We start from the raw sequence: 22,808 nt of genomic DNA, 5'->3' as shown, positions 1-22,808 counted from the left end.
GAAGTAACTCGGCTAATTCCGAAATAACCGCATACTGTAGACGAGACCTTAGTCTCGATAGGAGAGAAAATGTCTCATGTCACTCAAGTAATCCATCTGTGATTAAGGAGCAGAGTAGTTGATGGGTTTATAACCATTGGCTAGGAGGATGGAGACTGAATGAGCAGAAGGTGTGAAGCAAGGAAAATACTGCTTAGATACTATGGTGATGTGTGCATTAGAAATACATAGATCTGATCATATAGCAAAGATAAAGAAAATGATCTACACAGTTCTGACAAGCATGCAAGAATGTAGGAGGGCCTTTAGAATAATTTCTCTTTTATGTAACCTCCACACACACGTAGAAATAGTCTTCTTTTAAATATCCCGAGGAGAGCATCCTATAAACAGGGGACAGAGAAGAGCAAAAGACTCCACAAAATCCTCTAGTGACATCAGTATGGAAATCTAATTGACCTGGGACATATTTGGATACTACAGTGATGAGGAGGATGGACAGGAGATAAGTACGTAGATACCAGACATGGAGAACTCTTGAAGAATCTTTACAGGGAATCCATTTGCAGAGTCAGATTATCTGACTTCAGCATAACCCTAAATGCTTTATATACAAATAACTCTCACATCACTTTAGCGCTCATAAATGGAGCCAGCCAGCTTTCTAAATAATTCTCAGGCAACTGCAAAGAAGTCAGTTGGTAGGTTGGCATCAGGGACCTGTGATTGCCATGCGAAAAGGAGGAGGAGTGGTATGGGTTGTCAAGATAAATGTAACACAACTCCCCCAGGACAGCCTTTACTGAATACATTTGAAATAATTTAATTAGACTCTTATTTTATTCTAATTTTTTGTTACATAATATTATGCTTTGAAGAGGCAGAGGAATGGAAAGTATCTCCAGAAGGTTTTGGCAAGCAAGGCTGGCCCCTAAAGATGTGCTACACATTGGAGATAGGGCCCGGTATTTTTGGGGATCTGCTTTCAGTTCACACCTAGGGGCAATTCTAGTCAACAGCCCTGAAGAGCCCTGCAGTTAGGATCCCATTTTTGAGTGAGGGAAGAAAGGAGGCCAACTGATCCCCCATTCAGCTGTCTCCAAAGCAGTGTTGCCACATAACACCCCTGCACTGGTCCCACAGATGTTTCCTGATTCAGCCAATACCAACACTGGCTATAAGGATGAAGATACACTGTGTTAAATCTTTCATTTCACCTCACCCTGTGGGCAGGTAAGAGGCTTTACAGTGAGAATCCTATGTACAGAAACCACAGGAGAGGGCAACAGGACAGAAATCTGTGAGAGGGAGGAGGAGGAGAGAGAGTATGGAAAGAAAAAATGGAGAGAGATCTGAAAGGGGAGGGGAGAAACAAGGAGAGAGGTGGATTTTGGGGTACTGCAGTTTTCCGCCTATCTCCTCCTCTACTGCAGCTGTTGGACCAGCAGGCTGGGGCGTGAGTGAGCCAAGCATGAAAGCAGTACTGTGTTGCCATTTAGATTGTCATTTAACAACTTTGTTTATCAAAAATGCTTGCTAACAATCCTGAATCCAATTTCAATATTTTTTTTTTTAAAAACCAATATCCTAGCCAAAAACAGAAAATTAAGTTGTTGACAATTATTTGTGACAAGTTTGGTTTGGGGCAGGGAGTGGGCCAGTTTTCATCAGAGAAACAAAAAATGTTGACTGGCTTTCCTATAGCCCTGTTACCGCTAAATAGAGCCCTCCAACAACTGTAATATGCTCATCTCCTTACTAGTGTACAGAGTGACCATATGTTGTACTAAGATTCTCTTGCTTTTTTCCCCAGTTAGTCAGTAGAGCTTTTGCCAGCCCAGGGGTTGGGCAGCCAATGTCTTAAGTTTTCACAATGTTTTGTCCAACTTTCATAAAGTAAATACATGGTTAATATGCGTTAAAAAGGCCAGGGACACTTCCTTGTGAAGAATCTGTGCAGCAGATCACGCTAGAGCTGTGAAAATGTCAGTTTTTGATGGAACTTTAGAGGTAGTGATTTATCATGTATTTCTGGCAGTGCCCAAAACGTGCTGCTATTGCTAACGTCTTTCCAAACAAAAATAAGGCACAACAGGACTCCTGTCACATTTCTGTGCTGCCTTGATCTAGATGAGATGATTCTGTGCTGACTTCATTTTGGTCACTTTGTGCTTTACCTAGGAGTAAAACTAGGGTTATATTTTGCCACTGTTTGGAAACCCAGCTTATTAAACTGGATAATGCCATTGATCTATTTACAGTATAAGGTTGATATAAAGTTGTAACTAACATTAAGACTGATACCCCCTATACATTTAAAACTAAAATGTGGCTTTGTAAAAATGACATGGGTTTCCAACCCTACTGTGTCTCAGTCAGGGTGGAGCGCCTTGTGAGGTGTCTTCACACTACCTCAAGGTCACAGGCTGACAGCTATCCTATATTAGTTATTTTAAATAATATTTCTGATAATCTGATCATTTAAACAGTTATTTCTTTAAAAAACACCCTTACAAGTTATGTCATATCGAAAACAACTTTCCGGGTCACAAAAAAGAAAATGGATAGATGAAATAAGATTAGCTGTACAAGCACAGAAGGGTTCTATACTTAAGTTTGTACGTCATGAAAACAACTATGTTGATCAAGATCATCAAGTAACTGCCGAAGAAAATATTTATGCAGACGAAGCTCAAGAAATGCAACAACACACAGAACAATCATTTGAAATAGATGCAGACAGAAAACAAGAAATTACAACAGTTGAAACTGTACTAGCTTGGGATATAGATGACATTGGCACATGGCCACAATCTTTAAACAACGAATTCCATGCCATTATACTTGAGAAAGGCCCTGGAAGAATAAAAGGTCTTGAATATCCTAAAGACATTAGAGGTAGGAAATTCACGGAAAACAATTACTACAAAAGACTTTCTAATGGTGAAATTGTCAACAGATGGTGGCTTGCGTACTCTAAATGCAAGGATGCTGTATTTTGTTTCCCATGCAAGCTTTTCAATAGTTGCAATTTTAAGATAGCAACCGTGGGTATTAATAATTGGAAAAATCTTAGTCACATATTACCGCAACATGAAAAGGCACAACACCGAATTGAAAGTATGCACAAATGGTGTGAGCTGAGTGTAAGGTTAAAAAATCAGAAAACTCTTGATGCCCAAAATCAAAGATTGCCGGAGTCAGAGAAGCAGCATTGGTGTCGTGTTCTTGAACGTCTATTATCTATTGTTGAATATCTATCAACAATCAATCTTGCTTTTAGAGAAAGTGTTGAGAAATTATTCCAGTCCAAAAATGGCAATTTTTTGGGCCTTGTACAATGGCTGGGAAAATTTGACACAGTGATGAGTGAACATCTCCGAAGAGTAACTGAAAATGAAATACATGACCACTATTTGGGACCAAGAATTCAAAATGAACTGATCATGCTAATGAATGATAAAGTGAGAGACAAAATTGTTTCATTGGTTACTTTGGCAAAATATTTTGCCATAATTCTAGATTGCACTCCAGACATAAGTCATCAAGAACAGATGTCGTTAGTAGTGAGATTTGTCGACATTAGTGATTCAGCACAGATTACAGTTAAGGAATCATTTATCACATTTTTAGATGTAAAGGACACTACAGGTTTTGGACTTCTTCAAGCTCTCCTTGATGGACTAAAATGAATGGGATGGTCTGTAATGAACATTAGAGGACAAGGCTATGATAATGGTGCCAATATGAGAGGATGCATTTCTGGCGTGCAAGCTAGATTGCTGGCAGAAAATCCACGAGCCTTTTTTGTTCTGTGTGCATGCCACAGCCTTAATCTGATTTTGTGTGATATGGCCAAGTCTTCTGTAGAAGCTATTTCTTTTTTTGGTTTGCTGCAACGCATTTACGCGCTCTTTTCAGCTTCCACTTGATGGGAAATATTCAAAGCACATCTCAATGGTATTACTGTTAAGCCTCTATCTAAGACATGCTGGGAAAGCAGAGTAGAAAGTGCAAAAACGTTGAGATATCAATCTGAGGAAGTTTACAAAGCACTAGTTGCTATTTCAGAAGAAGCCAGAGATCCAAAAGCTAAAAGTGAAGCACAGTCATTGGCCTCTGAAATATCCAGCTTCAAGTTTCCACCATCTGTCGTAATCTGGTATGACATTCTTGTTAAAATCTCAAGTGTAAGCAAAATAATGCAGAGTCCAGTGATGCAGCTTGATTCAACACTCACCTTACGAAACAACACACAAGACTTTTTAGTGAAATACAGAGAAAATGGATGCAAAGCAGCACAGGTTACAGCGAGACAGCTTGCACAGGCACTCGGTGTAGAACCAAAATTTCCATGTCCAAACATGACAGGAGTTTCAAGGAAAAAATGGCAAGTGGACTATGAAGGCGCAGATGAGCCCATAGACAATCCAGAAAAGAAATCTGAGGTTGAGTTTTTTAATGTTGTGATGGATAAAGCAATATCTGCCGTTGATGAAAGGTTTAATACCTTACGACACACCATGAACAGTTTGGATTTTTGTATGACATAACTAAATTCAACGAACTAGGAAAACAAGAGCAGCAAATGACAAAGTGCAAGAACCTAGAGAGCCTCCTGAAGCATGGTGATAGTTTTGATATAAATGGACTTGAACTGTACGAAGAATTGAGTACATTGTCATCAATGTTGCCACATGCAAAATCGGTGAAGGACATTGTACAGTTTGTTCATATCAGCAAACTTGTTGACGTATATCCTAATGTGTACATTGCCACTTGTATTCTACTGACAATTCCTGTAACAGTAGCATCAAGAGAACAGAGTTTCTCAAAACTAAAGCTCATTAAAAACTATCTCCGTTCTACAATGAGTCAGGAACGATTTATGTTTTGTTCTATTGCAAGAATAGCAAGACCACTCACTTTGTCTTTGTCATATGATGACATTATTACTGATTTTGCAGCCAAAAAAGCCAGAAAGATCGCTTTTAATTAAAAACAAATCCTTGTTTCAATACCTCTTCATAGAAATTTCCAATAAAACATTGACAAATTTAAAAAATTATATTATCTGCATCATTCTGTCAATAAATCAGAACTTTTTCTATAGTGCTACTTCTTTGGTGCTAGTCCACCAGCATTAGAGTGTGCTTAATTAACCGTTTTTAACAAAGTGCACGTGGAAAGTTTTCCAATACTGTAAGCTTATGTTTGCGTTGCTAAGAGCAAGTCAGGCATAGGGGCACGAGTTTAATAATCTCGCCTAGGGCACCATAAATCCTAAGGACGGCCCTGGTTGGCTGGGAATAAAGGTGAGCAGTGGCGGATTTAGAGTTAGTGGGGCCCTGTGCTCAGCTTCATTTCCCCCCCCTACAGGGGGGGCATTCTCTATCTCCTGTCCCCCCCCTTTTTTTTCCCCTTCCATTCTCCTCCTGGGGCTGGGGGGTGCAGGGTGTGGGAGGGCCTTCAGGGTTGGGGTACAAGGTCTGGGAGGGAGTTAGGGTGCAGGAACAGGCTGGGGATGGGGGGTCTGGCCAAGAGTTAGGGTGCAGGAGGGGACTCAGGGCTCAAAGCACTTACCTGAGGCAGCTCCCGTTTGGCGGGCGGGGTGCAGGTGCGGGAAGTTCAGGTGGCTCCCTGCGGCCCTGTGCTTGCCCCGCAGGCACCGCCCCCCACAGCTCCCCTTGGCCGCGATTCTCGGAACTGTCTCTCTCCCCGCGACCGGGCAGGGCCAGGACGCAAGGGGCTTTAGAGGCTGCAGCTCAGGGCCCAGGGCTAAGTGGACCCTGGAGCAGTGGGCTGCAGCCCCTAAAGCCCCGCCACCTTTCTGCATCCGGCCCTGCGAGCACGGGCTGGAGGACTCAGGGGCAGCCATGAAGCCGGAGAGAAGCGGCTGCCCTGTGCTACTCCTGAGTCCTCCGGCCCATGTTCGCAGCGCTCCCGCCACCCGCACCTCCCGCCTGCTCCCCTGAGGCTGTGGGTGAGCCTCCCTCCCTGCTCCCCACAGCTTCGACCCCCGAAGCCCCCCTCCCGTGGAGCAGCCCCCCCGCAGGGGGTGCGACAGTGCTGAGCTGCCCGAGCGCCCGGCCCTAGGCTCCCCTGTGGTTGGGGGGCCCCATGCCAGGTCACTGTGTGTTTCATGGTAAATCCTCCCCTGGCGGCGAGGGAAAGATTGATACCGTGGTGGAAATATTGAAATAATAGTGGAGAGAGGGGATGGCTAGGGATTGATACACAGGAAGGTAAAAGGAAAGACATAATTTCAGAGAAACGGGGAGAGCATTTGGGAGGGAGATGGAGAAAGAGTTTTAACAGAGTAGGGAGAAGGAAAGCAAAGTGGAGGATTAAAAATACCAGATTAGAACAGAGTGAGAAGCATTTGCAGGTAAAACTACAGTCTGTCTGTGGCTGGCTCTGTGTGGGTGCACATAGAGGGGTGGAGAGAGCACATGAAGACTTCCCTCCCTCGGGCTCCTGTGCAGGAGCCAGCTCAAAATAGCAGAATAGCACAGGCACTAGAAAAGCTAGTGCTACCAGGGTGAGGCTGAGACCATGGCTGGTCATGCTTCAGAGAAGTACAAATCAGAAAATCCCGGTCACAGTCAGTTAGTTGCATGAAATATCAAAGAGCAGAATCATGCAGTCTGCAGAGATCCACACATATTTTCAAATGAAGGAGGCAAATTTCAAATGGACAGATTTCGCCATGTGATTTATGAATATAGTTGGGCCAAATTCTGCTCTCATTAACACCAATATAAATCCAAAGTAATTTATATGAAATCATTAGAGTTACTCTAAATTTACACCGGTGTCTTAAAGCAGAATTTGGCCCAATTAACTGATGGAACAGAACTGAGTGGAGGTGCACTTGTGATGTGGTATACTAAAAGAAAATTTAATTTTCCAATGTAAAAGAAAATTTTAAAAAGCATATTTTGATCATAATCCCTGTGATGGGGCAAATCCTGATAAGTTAACTTAAACTGAAACAATTATGGATGGAGAAGGGAGAGGTAACAGAAACAATAATTAGCCATAGAGGGAAATGTAGCTATGACCTCTCCTAGGCTTACTTAAACAAACAAACAAACAAGAATCACTTTGCTTTTCCTCTTGTTTCAAGCGCAAAGCAGGTACCATCTTTTGGGGAGAATGCCAGTCCTGCTTTTATAACATTAGTTTTAGTCTGTCTCCCTAATTGACTATAATTAATTTAAAAGTACAAGCTATGTAAATAAAATGACTAAATAATTCCCATGGCGCATCATACAATTTTTTTTAATTTCTAGGCATTCTATAGTATTCTAAAACTTTGAAAGAAGAATCTAGTCACTAGGTATTGTCAGATTAAAGTTTTCAGAACTGATAAGAAATGTGACATTTCTGCCTCTAAATTCTGTGGGTTAGAATGTTTAACTGAAATACAAAAAGAACCCACTGAAGCGGGACCTGTCAGACTCCAGCAGAAGTGAGTGAAGTATACCTCTAATTAATTTGACTGACTGTATGCTTGGCTAGCATTCTGAGGGTAACTCACATTTCCTGAAGGGTCATAGGAGATCAAACCCTTACACTTCTGCAATCTTTTGCTTCAATCAAGTACCTTAATATTTTATACAAATACATATGCTATACGCAGTATGTAATTATGCAAATACTTAGAATTCTCCCACTACATGACCAATAATTCATTGGAATGTTTATTTATAAGAGAGGGCGAGAACCAGGCAACCCCACAAAGTTTCACATTGTTGTTGGCAAAAGGTCCTAAGGAAGAGCTCCATGTAGCTCGAATGCTTGTCTCTCTCACCAACAGAAGCTGGTCCAATAAAAGATATTACCTCAACCACCTTGTGTCTCTAAGATTCTGTCAGCCATAGTATACATTAGGCCTTTAAACATTAACAGCAGGTTGAAGATACATATTAATATTATTATGTATTGTACTGAAATAGAATTGTCTCAGAAAATCAAAGTGTAGGTATGCACTATAATTATTGATACATAACTGTGACCATTTCCTCAATTATTCAATTCCTTGTACTTTGGTCACAAGTGTCTGATTTTCATAATCATCAAGACTATAGTATACAAATCCCTATACTGAATATTCACTTGAACTGAGCTACAAAGGGGGAAGCAACTTGCACCAGGTAAAGGTCTGGAACAAGAGAGGAACCAGAGACCAATTCAATCCCTGCGCAGCTGCCCACGGCTTGTGGCAATTCCACAACTGAATGTGATTAGCAGACACCCATCTTCAGCTAATCAGAGGGCAGGGATTTGCAAAATCATTCTAGTTGCGATCCTCAAAGGAGGTTAAGGGTATAGGCACACAATTCCTAATGGAATTTAATATAAGTAGAGAATATAACTGTATTTGGCTCCTTTGGGAAGCTCAGCCTCTGTGACTATTTCTCAATATAGGCAAATCTTGCTCTGATAGGCAAATACAATACATCACTTCTGACTGGCTGGGAGTTTTTCAAACATTGCCAGCAATAAGGACACTGTTTCAGCTTCTTACTCCCTTCAGCAGAGGCAGATAAAACTCCAATTTATAGCTTATAATGTTTAGATGAAAGAAGAAAATAGGACCATAAAGCAAAGAAAATGAGGCGGTGGAACTGTTTATTAGCCTATTAAAAGCATCTATAGACTTCATTTGCTTTGATTCATTTTCCCTCCCTCAGTCGGAGTTTTATTTTCACAAGCCCTCTCCTTTCCCCGTAAGCCAGCAAGGTTCTTGAGTCTTGACCCCAAAGTAACTGTCACAGTATTTGTGTTTTACTTGTTTACAATGGTAGACTCCTACACTGTTTCTCTCAGTTCAGTTTGGAAGCAAAGTGTAGACACAAACATTCTGCAGTTATTCTAGCAGAAGAGCTTTGTTCACTTACAGGAGGTGCTTCAGAACAGACAGAAGGGAATCATAGACTATCAGGGTTGGAAGGGACCTCAGGAGGGCATCTAGTCCAACCCTCTGCTCAAAGCAGGACCAATCCCCAATTTTTGCCCTAGATCCCTAAATGGCCCCCTCAAGGATTGAACTCACAACCCTGGGCCAATGCTCAAACCACTGAGCTATCCCTCTCCCCACAAAAACAAGGAAAATGAGGAGGAAGTGGGGGAGAGAGAATGAAAAGAAGGATACAATGCTTTTTTTTTAAACAAGCTAAAAACATAAATAATTTACCTTTCACCCAAAAATTAATGCCAACATAGATTTGATTCTCTTGCTCAGTTTGTCAAAAATAAGATGTCACATTATTTGTCTGGATGTTTTTGCCAAACTTGTGTCTATGTCTTGTGATCAACAGGAGACAGTAGTTAGCTTCCCCCCCCCCTTCTAAAAAGGGCAGCAGTTATAGTGTTACCAATCCAATATACTTTCACTGAGAATTAATGTGCAGTTCTGACGACGTATCACTGAAGTTTTAAAAAATAATGAAGAATCCTTTCCTAGTCATTATTTAATCCTTCGGTTTCAAAATAACAAAACTGCTTTTTTAATTCACATTGTCACTGAACAACCATAATTGCTTATTTTACAATGACTCTGCTTTCAGGAGTTCTGCACACAAGATCACATTTTAGATTTAATGATATTGTCTGTGTTTAGATAACAGAGTTTTAAAAAAGCTTTTTTAAAACACCCATGACATTAGTTTTGATACAGTTTAGTGGTTTACAAGATACTTTATAAAGCTAACTCATATCAGAACCCAGTAGAGGAAAGACCATCCAATCCCCATCCAGGAGCTGCAAGCGATGGCAGGGGAGGCCATGAGAGGGTCCCCCAGCTGCTGACACCCTCATTAACATGGCCGCCTTTTTCCTTCCCAGGCTCCTATGCTAACACTGAAGCTATACCATGCGGTGGAAGGTGGCCACAATGGGAACAAGCTCTTGGACAGAGGAGGACTTGGGCAAAGGAGAAGAGGGATGGGATGGTCAAGGCTAGGGAGAAAAAAGTTAATGACTCAGATGTGTATCTAACATCGCCTCAGACATTTCACATGTACATTTGTCCGTCTGTACGGTTTATTTAAATTATAAACACTTCTGGGAAGGAACTGCATACTCTTTGGTTTGTACAGCCCCTAACATATTTTGGGCATTACAGCAATAGAAATCATTATAATTATTATAATTTTAGGGAGCCGATCATGCATAAAGAAGTAAGCTCCTAACGGGCACCTCACTCACAGCACAAAGACAGAGCTATTGTTATGCACTCAGTTAGAGCTATTTATACATTGCAACACTGAGCACTCCTTCTGGAGTAGAGTTCTTCCATCTACTCAAAAAAAGAAAACGTGTAATACAAGTATTTTCTTGTCTGTTCTTATTTCACATGAAATAAAATATTTTTCAGGTTACTTAGGTTTAATTCAAAATGGGGCTCACAGACTTCTAGCAAAAGAGGTTCATGTTATGCAGGGGGAAGTGTCATAAACAGAGGCCTTTAATATATCTTTCTAGGGAGAATGATCAGGCTATATGGGGTGGTTCCCACCCAGCTGCTCTGATGACAGTGAAAATCAGCTGTAAAAGGCCACCCTTTTGCTGCTTGTCTTTATCAGGAGGAAGAGGGTAGGATTAGGTTAGTGAAGACTCACCCCAATTCCTTTCCTTTCTCCGTGCGCGTGGGGAGAAAAGTTCATACATATGCACATAAATGCACATATCCATAACCTAAACAAGCTAGTTCTCCTACAGAATGGGAAGGAGGCAAGAGGGGGAAAGAAACAGAGAACTTGTTTTTGTTATTTCTACCTTCAAGTGACACCACCCATCTCAACGGATGGGGCACTTGATGGGGCCAGTGGTGACTGGGACAACCCCCGTTGAACAGGGGAGGAAAGCATACGCTGCAGGGATACAGGAGTGGCCACTTCCCTTCCAGAGTCTCTCATTGGTGGGGAGGAAACTAATTGTTCCTTTGCCCTCCTCTTGTATTAAATTAAACCCTAGTCTGGGTTGTGAAGACTCCTCTCATTCTGTTCAGCAGTGCCACCCCCTACCCTGTACTGGTAGCTTCAGAGCTGTTTTGAGGCCAGGAAGGACTTTTTTCTTCTCAGGGGCCAAGTTGGCATAAGCCTTTGGAGTTATTTGCCTCTCTCATGGCATCCTGGATGCATAGTTAAGTTAAATAGGAATCAATTTAGTAATTAGTGGTAGTACTTGATAAGGAGGATAGTTCATCACCACATGTAGCTGGTTTTCAGTGTAGTTAAAAGGATGAGAGATATGAGACCCCCTCAGTGGGGAGGGGGAGAAACAGGACTCAGATCAGTGAGCTAAGGCTTAGACAGTTTATCCTGAGTTATTGGTTATATGGTAGGAGCCCTGTAACCTCTGCATTGGAACCATTTATAATGCCTGGTATGTGAAAGTATGGATGACAGCATGGGTAGCACCTCCACTGTGTTAAATTTATTAAGTTGCAGCCTGCTGCTTAAGCATTGCTGTGTTTGTCCTCATTTGCCACAGTGTCCAGATCAATACATGGGAGGCTCTCTCATTTTATCCTGACGGGGGCTGAATAAGTACATTAATTGATTAGATGAGCCACCTGAGCCCTTTTTTCTCTTTTTTTTGTTTCCTTTAGTAGAGGAGAACAATGTGATAGAAAAATTGGGCAAAGAGGCCTCCCGTTAGTGTCTCACAGGAGAGCAGCACCTATTGGAGTGTTGAGGGTGACTCATGAGGGCAGTATATATGGCAATGGGTGTTTCAAAGGGGCAACAACAGGAGGAGCATGCTCAGAGCAGAGCCTCTGTCAGGGGAGCAGTTATGTATTCTGTGAGGAGTGCACATGGCAGTAGTAAGACAAAGTCCAATCTACAGTTAGTCACCAAAACACACTAAAGCAGAGTCTTTAAACTGGTAAACGTCAGAACATTTTGTGTATGGTCCTCCTTTAAGAGAATAAAATCCATCCTTTACTACCAATGAAAATAATGTTTCAAGTGTACTGTGTGATCATAGCATCTGAGGTAAGCACCTTTAACATTTGATTTAGTTGTTCTTGGAAGAGCTGTAGATTTGACAGTGTCTTAATGCTTAAATGGTTTTGTCACTTTGGCAATCTTATAAGCCTTTACTGAATCTATCTAAAGCAGTGGTGCCCAAACAGTCTTTGGCTTATGGGCTGTGCTGTTATTACAAATTAAGGCTCTGAGCTATGGCTGTTTCAGGGCTGCGCAACATTGTTCCCAACATATAATGCTCCCTCAGCTAGACAATAACTCTTTGCTGGCCTTCCCATAGCAGTTCTTATCCCATATTGCTTTTTGGCACAAATCAGTCAGTCATTTCTGCTTTGTCTGTATCTTTCCTCTGTCCCTAATCATGTGAGGAAACAACACACAAAGCTGAGTTGCTGCAGTGTGCAGTACCTATCCTGTGCCAAAGACCTCACACTTTAAAGACTCTACTGCACTGGAATACTGGCGAATCAAACTTTACTCCTGAGAAAAAAGGCAATGAAGGACCAGGGACACCAAGCTATAGTTTCTACTTTGAAAATACACTGTACAGAGTTTGAAAATAATTTCCTCTCTCTGGTGACTCCCTCTCTTACACTTTCCTCTCTTATTTTTAATATAGTATTTGTGTTTTCAAAGGCATTTAGAGATACATAGGTACTCAGAGTAATATATTTTCACATAGATTTGATATAGTTTGAAATGTGTATTATGGTGTAATATTGTTTTATCCATGCAAGAAATGATTAAACGTTTATATGCCAGTATTTCCATAAGTGTTTGTAGCAGCATTTTTATGTATGAGTAACCACACAAGCAGATGTTGCAGAAATTATGCTTGGTGGAAGTAGGTAGGTGGACAATTGGGAGAGAGTCATTTTGTATGGATATCAATATAGATGAAAAGATCATATTCTTTTCAGTGCAGTGCACTGTGATTTTTTTTGCCTCTACTACTTATATGTTCTTCATTGTTTGCCTCTACTTCTTATATGTTGGAAAGTAAATATAGTATCAGCTAATATACAGCTCTCTTTGAACCGATCTTGCGAATGTCTGATTAGAGCTGTGATTTGTTCCATATCATGTATATCATGAGTGATTTCCAATTAAATCTCAAGTGTAGGGATTTCTTTCATGCATTGTAATATAGTGCTATATTTCTTTGACTGGTGTTAATGTTCTGAACAAGAAAAATTCTTTGGTGTTCCAAAGAGAATATTGAGAGAATAACACCCAAAATATAATGAGGAGTCCTTGTAGCACCCTAGAGACTAATAAATTAATTTGGGCATAAGCTTTCGTGGGCTAGAACCCACTTCATCAGATGCATGGAGTGGAAAATACAGGAGCGGGTATAAATACATGAAAAGATGTGAATTGCCTTACCAAGTGTGAGGTCAGTCTAATGAGACAAATCAAGTAACAGCAGGATGTCAAGGGAGGAAAAAACTTTTGAAGTGATCATGAGAGTGGCCCATTTCAGGCAGTTGACAAGAAGGTATGCGTAACAGTAGGGGGAAATTAGTATTGGGGAAATTAATCTGATGGTGTCCAGTTTGCAAACTAATTCCAGTTCTGCAGATATAACAGATTTTTATCAATGTATATGGATTTTTTTCCACTAAATTTAAATGTATACATGATGAAAACATTTGGTTCTGTGGTCATTTGCCCATATCCTCTCTACCAGAGGTTGGGGCTGTTTGAGTTAGTTTCATTGGTGATTACTGGAGTATAAAAGAAATGTATGATAACATTGTGGACAGAATTTCAGTGGAAAATAGCTGACGTGGACATTTTTAATCCTATCTGCGTAGCTGCTATTCTCTATTAAAGCTTTAAAAAGAAGGATGCTGGTGTTAAAGTACTGGGCTGGAAGTCAGGAGATCTGGATTCAATGCCTGTCTTTGTTACAGACTACCTGTGAGTCCCTGAGCAAGTCTATTAACATTTATTTGTACTGCAATAGAGCTCAAGGACTCAAACCAGGAACCTATTGTACTATACACTGTGCAGACACTAACCTTCATTTTACACATGAGGAATTGAGATGGAGAGAGGTTAATACTTCCTTTCAATCAAACTTTTTCTGACTTGTCTACCCTGTAAGCTCTTCAGTACAGAAACTCTTTCTTTCTATATGTATTGTGACAAAGTTCCTCCTCTACCTTGGTGGGTCTTGCGCTTATTGGCGGATTTGCTTGCCTTGGAGCTTCACAGCAGCCCTCAGTTTGGCCGTTTTCGTGAACCCACAGTCCAGGCCAACTCCTCCTGTGTCTGACCAGGAGTTGAGAGGTTTGGGGGGAACCCGGGCCCACCCTCTACTCTGGGTTGCAGCCCAGGGCCCTGTGGAATGCAGCTGTCTAGAATGCCTCCTGGAACAGCTGTGCGACAGCTACAACTCCGTGGGCTACTTCCCCATGGCCTCCTCCGAACACCTTCTTTAGCCTCATCATAGGACCTTCTTCCTGGTGTCTGATAATGCTTGTACTCCTCAGTCCTCCAACCGTATGCGTTCTCACTCTCAGCTCCTAGCGCCTCTTGCTCCCAGCTCCTTACATGTGCACCACAAACTGAAGTGAGCTCCTTTTTAAACCCAGGTGCCCTAATTAGCCTGCCTTGAGTCTAACAGCTTCTTGATTGGCTGCAGGTGTTCTAATCAGCCTGACTTAATTGTCTCCAGAAAGTTCCTGATTGTTCTGGAACCTTCCCTGTTACCTTACCCAGGGAAAAGGGACCTACTTAACCTGTGGCTAATATATCTGCGTTCTATTACTCTCCCCTAGCCAGTTGGCCCGACCCTGTCACAGTATGTACAGCACCTAGCACAAGGCTGCTCTGATATTAGTTGGCATGTCTAGATGCTGCCTCGTTAAATATAACATCCATTTTAGTTTTAAATGTACTAACTTACCTATTTCAGCATCATTTATTGCTATATCAAGTTACACGAGTCCCTTCTAGCCATCTATTTGCAGATTACTACTACATCCTCCAAGTTACATGTTGCTTGCTATCAGTTTAAGCAGATGTGTTGTAAATAGGGATAGTTATAAAAAAAATGAGTTTGTATTTTCTTGAATGACTCCAAGTCTGGGATCTGAAAGAGTTGGTTTAAGTGCCTCATTATATTCTATTCCCATTTCTTTAAGATCACAGAGAGACAATTTGGGATGTCAGAAATATTTAACAGGAGAGCAAGATTTTGAAGATTTTTTTTCTTCATTGTTTCCTTAGTAAAGATCTCAACTCTTGTGTTATTCTGGGTCTGTTTGTAGAATTTATAAAGAGCACTGATCACAAGGGGTGGTATGTGTAGTGGTAAATGCCTAATAACATTTAAAGCAGTAAGTTCTACTGGAATAAGCAAAGGACTGAGAGCCATTTTTTGTTCTAATTATGACCCTGCCACTGATTCTTTGCATGGCCTTGGGAAAGTCACTTAACCTTTGTGGCTTATTTTCTCTATCTATCCAATGGAAATACTAGTACTTACCCATCATCTTTAATGGGATGCTTTGTTAATTAAATATATTTTTCTTTTATATGTTGAATCTGTATACTCATTAACTGTCATTTCTTTTTTTCAGAGTAGTCAAAATGCAATACATTATAAATATTGATGTTTAGAATAGTAAGCCATAACATCTTCGCACATAACCTCTTAATAAAAGGCAGGGCTGTCAAGTGATTAAACAAACTAATTGCTATTAATCGCACTGTTAATAATAGAATACCATTTATTTAAAGTGTTTTGGATATTTTCTACATTTTAAAATATATTTCAATTACAGCACAGAATACAAAGTGTATGGTGCTCACTTTATATTTGTTTTTATCACAAATATTTGCACTGTAAAAAACCAGAAATAGTATTTTTTCAATTCACCTAATACAAGTACTGTAGTGCAATATCTTTACCATGAAAGTTGAACTTACAAGTGTAGAATTATGCACAAAAAATAACTGCATTCAAAACAATGCTAATCTTTAGAGCCTATAAATCCACTCTGTCCTACTTCTTGTTCAGCCAATCGCTCAGACAAACAAGTTTGTTTACATTTGCAGGAGATAATGCTGCCCGCTTCTTGTTTACAATGTCACCTGAAAGTGAGAACAAGTGTTTGCATGACATTATTGTAGCTGGTATTGCAAGATATTATGTGCCAGATGCATGAAAGATTCATATGTCCCTTCATACTTCAACCACTGTTCCAGAGGACATGCGTCCATGCTGATAACGGGTTCTGCTCAATAACCATCCAAAGCAGTGTGGACCGATACATGTTCATTTTCATCATCTGAGTCAGATGCCACCAGAAGAAAGGTTGGCTCTCTTTTTTTGGTGGTTTGGGTTCTGTAGTTTCCACATCTGAGTGTTGCTCATTTAAGACTTGTGAAGCCTGCTCTACCCCTCATCCCTCTCAGCTTTTGGAGGGCATTTCAGATTCTAAAACCTTGGGTCGAGTGATGCAGCTATCTTTAGAAATCTCACATTGGAACCTTCTTTGTGTTTTGTCAAATCTGTAGGGTGACCAGATAGCAAGTGTGAAAAATCGAGACAGGGGGTAGAGGGTAATAGGAGCCCATATAAAAAAGAAGTCCCAGATATCCCGATTTTAATGGGACAGTCCTGATATCTGGTCACCCTACAAATCTGCAGTGAACGTGTTCTTAAAATGAAGAACATGTGCTGGGTCGTCATCATCATCTGAGACTGCTATAACATGAACTATATGGCAGAATGCAGGTGAAACAGAGCAGGAGACATACAATTCTCCCCCAAGGAGTTCAGTCACAAATGAAAGTAATGCATTATTTTTTAAATGAGCATCATCAGCATGGACACATGTCCTCTGGAATGGTGGCCAAAGCATGAAGGGGCATATGAATGTTTAACATAACTGGCACGTAAATACCTTGCAGTGCCAGCTACAAAAGTGCCATGCAAATGTCTGTTCTCACTTTCAGGTGACATTGTAAACAAGAAGCAGGCAGCATTATCTCCTGTAAATGCAAACAAACTTGCACTCAAAAACAAAACAAGCTACATTTGTAAGTTGCACTTACACAATAAAGCTATTGCACGACAGTACTTCTATGAGGTGAATTGAAAAATACTATTTCTTTTGTTTGCCATTTTTACAGTGCAAATATTTATAATAAAAGGTAATATAAAGTGAGCACTGTACACGTTGCATACTGTGTTGTAATTGAAATCAATATATTTAAAAATTTAGAAAAAACATCCAAAAATGTAATACATTTCAATTGGTATTCTATTGTTTAAACGGTGCGATTAAGCGCGATCGCTTTTTTCCTTTTTTTTTAGGGCTGTCGATTAATCAGTTAACTCACATGATTAACTCAAAAAAATTAATCTTTGCTATTTTAATGAAGGGCAGAGATTTTGAACAATGTGCATGTGAGGTAAATAGTCTCTTTTTAGCAATCTCTGATTATATATTTGTTAAAGAGCTGTTAAACTAAATGAGACAAACCCTTATTACTATGGGCTTATTACTAAGTTGATGAAGTTTGTGGTATAATATTGGCTCAAGGCAGAAAGTCAGCCTAAACACTTACTTCAGAAGTTGGTTTTATTTTTAAAAAACAAATGTAGCTTAGGTTAAAGAGCAAAGAAAGTGTTCAAGGGGTTGACAGTCTTTGCTCATAGGGTATGTCTACACAGGGATAAAAGACCAATGGCATGGCCACGGCTGGCACAGATCAGCTGACTTGGATTCATGGGGCTTGGGCTGCAAAGCTAAAAATTGCAGGATCCTAGAGCTCGGGCTCCATCCCAAGCCTGAACATCTACACAGCAATTTCAGCTCTGGAGGTGAGCTCCATGAGCCCGGGTCAGCTGACCTGGACCAGCCCCAGGATTTGTATCCCTGTGTAGACATAAGGCTGTCTATGTGCCTTAGTGACTGTCTATGCTCTTGAACTGTAGGATAAAGATTTCACTGATTCTGCTACACTGGTAGGAATGCTAGTGTAGGTTCTGACACCTTTCATCATTTTTACCGCCACGCTTTTAATTAACATAATGGTGAGATTGCTGGAACCTGGTCTACAGTAGGGATCCAATTGGTGCTACTTGCTAAAAAGCTAGTAGCACCAGTTTAAGGTTCTCTGGAGCAGGGAAACTTCATTATATCCTTGTTCATTGCCTAGCACAATGGGACTGGGGCCCCTCGGTGCTACCATGATACACAGTAATAATAATAGACTCTTAAAATTCCTTATAGTCCCAGCCATTTAGACCTCAAATGGTCTAACAAGTAACCAATGAGAACTTGGTGCATCCACTAGCATGGCCAAACTATCAAGTTTGTTTCCAAAAATTCTAACTGCTTGTGATACACAGAAAGATTTTTTATCTGCCGCCCCCACACACGCACACTGTTTTGAGGGCTGGCCAGGGGAAGGAGAAGGAGCTGTTGAAGGATTAGAATATATTTACTTACAAATAAAATTCAGAAAATGCGATAAAACCTATATACAAATAAAAACACAAAGTGGTAGAGAATGATAGGTGGGGCTGATAGCACCACCTGTAATTGCGGTTGCCCAACATTTCCCATTCTAAGATCTTTTTCAGTTGCTTATAACTTTACCAAACTAACTATTTGGGCTGAAATTTTCCATGCTGATATTTGACACATCTGTTAATTATTATTATTGTTGCCATTTATTTATATTATGGTAGCACCCAATGGGGCACTGATCCTGCCTGAGGCCTTTTGTGCTAGGTGCTGTACAAACATAGGCAGAGATGGTCCCTGTCCCTGAAGAGTTTATAATCTAAAGACAAATTGCAACATGTGAATGTAACAAACAATAGGAGGCAATGGGGAAAGGAGGACAAAGGTAACAATAATAAAGTAATATTTACATAAACGAATAATGTGCACAACTTGATGGTTCTGAATCATTTTACCTTGTTTGACTCAAACCACAACACTCAGTACGCCCTTAACATTTGTCCCCGGCTCCTCCAGAAAAGTGTGTCTCTGGACTGTCTTTTTAAATCTTTATTTTGTTTGTTTTACCCCTTCTACTTAGGACTAGTTCTTTCTAAAATACGTAAAGTACCCCCTCAATTCGCTCAGACAATGAGCCCCCTTTTTCTACATAATCCCTCCCACTCTTCTTGGGGTGCCCAGTGTATCTGGTCTGGGAGGCTCTGGATGCGGTCCTGGTTCAGTGGTGGACCCTTGCTGGTGCAGGACAACATGAAGTTCAGTGCTCAATTAGTATACACAGTTCCCAGTTTTGATGACACTTTGATGCAGGGCTTGCCCATCACCTAATCCTCTGTTCAGTCACCATACTTTCCCACCCCCTCTACCACCAACAACCTATCACCCAAACAGCAACACAGTCTCAACTTGGAGTTCCATACTCTCATGAGGTCCCTGAAGCTCCGTGACATCCTGATGTTGTTGGGGGCATATGCAAGGAGTGCACAGGAAACAGCTTGAATTGACTCAGCTCCATCCCTGGTGCTGCTAGCAGTGGCTCTCTAAACAAGTTAGGTTTTTTGTTTTGTTTTCTCTGACAAATGCTATGCTCGCTTTGCTAGCCAGCACAGTGGAACTTTGCCCCCAGAAGTCTCTGGATCTTTGAATCTGAAGCTAAAACATGAAATCGGACAGGGCATGTGAACATTTAGCTATTTTGAAAAACTTTCCTTTAAAACAGTTGAAATAAATATTTAGTGGAACAAATAAAAGCTGGCAGTGTGTACATAAAGCAGAATTTTAATAGGGAATGTTTAGAATTGTATTCACTCTTGGTCAGCAGTGGGGATTATAGAGTATCATTTTCAGGTAAAGATTATGGAGACAGCCATACGTGGGGTTGCAACCAATTATAAGCCTTCTTTTAACCCCCTCACTCCCCATATGTTTGTCAGGAAAAAGATTTTTCACTTCAAATTGCTTGTGATTACTACAAGGGAGTTTCACAGTATGAGTTGTTCAATTTAATGAGGGGAGGAAGGATGGAGATTAGTAAGGACTGTCAATAACAGTGTGTATTTTGTTCAAAATCCCAAATTCTTCAGGGCATGAAAGAGAGAGGTCAGACCAAAGGTGGCATAGGACTCTGCTGAGCTTAGGGTGGCCTGTTTCCCCTTTTCCCCCAGTGCCTTGCAGAATCATAGAAGGTTAGGGTTGGAAGGGACTTCAAGGAGGTCATCTAGTCCAACCCCCTGCTTGAAGCGGGACCAATCCCCAATTTTTGCCCCAGATCCCTAAATGGCCCCCTCAGGGATTGAACTCACAGCCCTGGGTTTAGCAGGCCAATGCTTAAATCATTGTGCTATCTCTCCCCCAAAATCTAGGAGCTCCACAGAGTCCCTTGCCTTCAAGGCTGCCTGAATCCTTCCATCAGCTCCCTTCTTTCTAAGGCCAACACCAAATTTTCCATCTATGCATTGTTTTTAAATGATATGTTCTCTATCAATCTTAGACTTTAAATTAAACCTTTTGCCTGGGAAAAAAAAGAAATGGATTTTGACAGAGGAGACTGCTGTGGTCAGTTGTGCAATAAAATAAACTGCAGATTAAATGTTCTTAATCCATACAGACAAAATAGTCCATAGTAATCACGGACTGTACTGTGCCATTTGGGACTTTTAAAAATGCTTCATGCATTTCCATAGAGATCCCCCCTCTCTCTCTCATTTAACTATTTGTTTTTTTTAAATTGAATGATGGCTGGGATTTTGCTGCATATCTTCTAAAGCCCTCCAACATTTGTTTCATGTGCCCATAGAATATTTAAAAGGGACTGTTGGGAATGGGCCACATCCACCCTAATTGAATTGGCCTCATTAGCACTGACCCCACACTTGGTAAGGAAACTCCCATCTTTTCATGTGCTGTATATTTATACCTGTTTACTGTATTTTTCACTCCATGCATCTTTATGCCCAAATAAATTTGTTAGTGTCTAAGGTGCCACAAGGACTCCTCACTGTTTTTGGTGCTATGTATGAAATTCTGTTAATCGGGTTGTTTTTTCATTTAGCACAGTTTGCGTTGTGCAGGAATCTGTCTGTGCATATTGCAGGATCGGGGTGCACCTCTGCAACTATTCGATACACAAACACATGACTATGTTCATGAACAAATAGTTTCAGTACCTTCAATAAGCGTATTTGAACCAGAACTGTTTACTATATGAGCACTGACTATCTAAAAGATAAAACCAGCCTTGTTCATTATTAAGACATTGTCTGAAGTAAATAAAACAGACAAGACACTTCAGGATGTGGGGGGCAGGAAACTAACAATACACACTTTATACAACATTGCATGACTGGATTAGAGTATTATGGGGATTTATCTGTCTTCCTCTGAAGCATCAGGTGCTGTAAAGCACCAGACACTGTCAGGCAAGATATCAGACTAAATGGAATAATGGATATGGTAAGGCCTATGTTTCTAAAATAAACTTCTAGTTTTAATTATTATTGTAAAGATAGCTGTTATATAGATTTCTTCTAGGGCTTTTCCCTTGTCTGTTTCAAGATGCTTTATTATAGTAAAGCAGCCTTGCAAAATTGTACAAGGTGAATAATTTTGTACCTGAACTGGTAAGTTATCAGAACAGCTTTCCAAAATGGTATGAAGGATTCTTCATTTATGCAATAATTTATTTCAATACATTAGATGTCTATATTATCTTTATGGCACTATCTTCTCATGCCGTTTGACTTCAGATTTGACCATTATTATACAGCAGCACTACTCAAACGTTTTATAGCCAGAATTGAAGAATTCTATGACTGGGCTGAAGAAAAAATCGTGACCCTTTCCATTTGCAAGTCACAGAAAGAGAGTACATGGTAGAATTCAGCTGTAAGAGTGGAACTGAAAAATACCTGAGAATGTTTGGAGACCCAGTGACGCAGGACATTCAGGACACGATTAGTGGCTGCTCTGCGTATTATGAACTCTTTGTCACACATTCGTTCAGAGTTGTTAAATCCTGTAGGAAAAAATTACCATGATGACACCAAATGCACAAGTAGCTAAAACAAACCCTTAAAATACATTAATAGTGCTGGTAAAGTGAAACCACAACAGATATTTCTGTGTAATGAAAGAAAAGGAGCAGATGCAGAATACGTCAAATATCATTTGGGCTATAGAAATACTGCAGGATTCACATGAGCGAATTCCTCCCTACTATAGCTAAATAGTTTCCTACTGTGCTTAGCTTTCAGTAATAAGCTGAGAGATGGTTGTCTGCCTTAATCCCCTAAAAAGACAAGAAATGGTGGGTGGGGAGGAGAAAGCGAGCATGTATGACATGGGACAAAGAAAATCAGACAGGAAGATTGTGGAAGAACGATGAATATCGTTTAGAAAATGGAAGTGAGGAACAAATAGGGGAATAAAATGACAAAAATGTAGAGGAGAAAAGTTTGCAGAAGAAATGTCCTTTCATAAAAGCATGACAGTACTGTTCAGGCTATATCAGCCAATAAAGAAAGCCCTCCATGGCATTCTTTAAAAATTGGTGTGATTAGAAAGTGGGAAGGGGAGTAAGAGGAGATATGTTTGCACATTAAGTTTCACTTCCTTGATTTCCAAGTTAGTCTGTCAACTGTATCATATCCCAACAGCTGTTGTGAAGATGTCCGTTTCCTACTCTATTTTCTTAATATAAATTTTCAGCAACATACTAGAAAATGACTGCCTTAGATTTCCTCCACAATTTCTTTCTGCAGTTCTTTAGTAGCCCTGATTATAATATACTATGTATGCTAATGAACAGAACATTTTT

At 40.5% G+C, this 22,808-nt stretch overlaps 1 protein-coding gene across 2 annotated transcripts in view; it reads right to left on the bottom strand.

The window, feature by feature from the left end:
- Positions 1-22,808, bottom strand: part of RASGRF2 (Ras protein specific guanine nucleotide releasing factor 2) — a 205,917-nt gene that overhangs the window by 37,247 nt on the left and 145,862 nt on the right. For both annotated transcript variants that reach the window (XM_077817129.1, XM_077817130.1), the window contains exon 18: positions 21,901-22,007. In XM_077817129.1, coding sequence (XP_077673255.1) covers positions 21,901-22,007 — 107 coding nt within the window. The remainder of the gene's footprint in view (positions 1-21,900; positions 22,008-22,808) is intronic.

This window comes from Eretmochelys imbricata, chromosome 5 (genome assembly GCF_965152235.1).
Source record: "Eretmochelys imbricata isolate rEreImb1 chromosome 5, rEreImb1.hap1, whole genome shotgun sequence".
In the NCBI taxonomy this organism is placed as follows: Eukaryota; Metazoa; Chordata; order Testudines; family Cheloniidae; genus Eretmochelys; species Eretmochelys imbricata.
The sequence above is the reverse complement of the archived record's forward strand: the minus strand, read 5'-3'. Positions and strand labels throughout refer to the sequence as shown.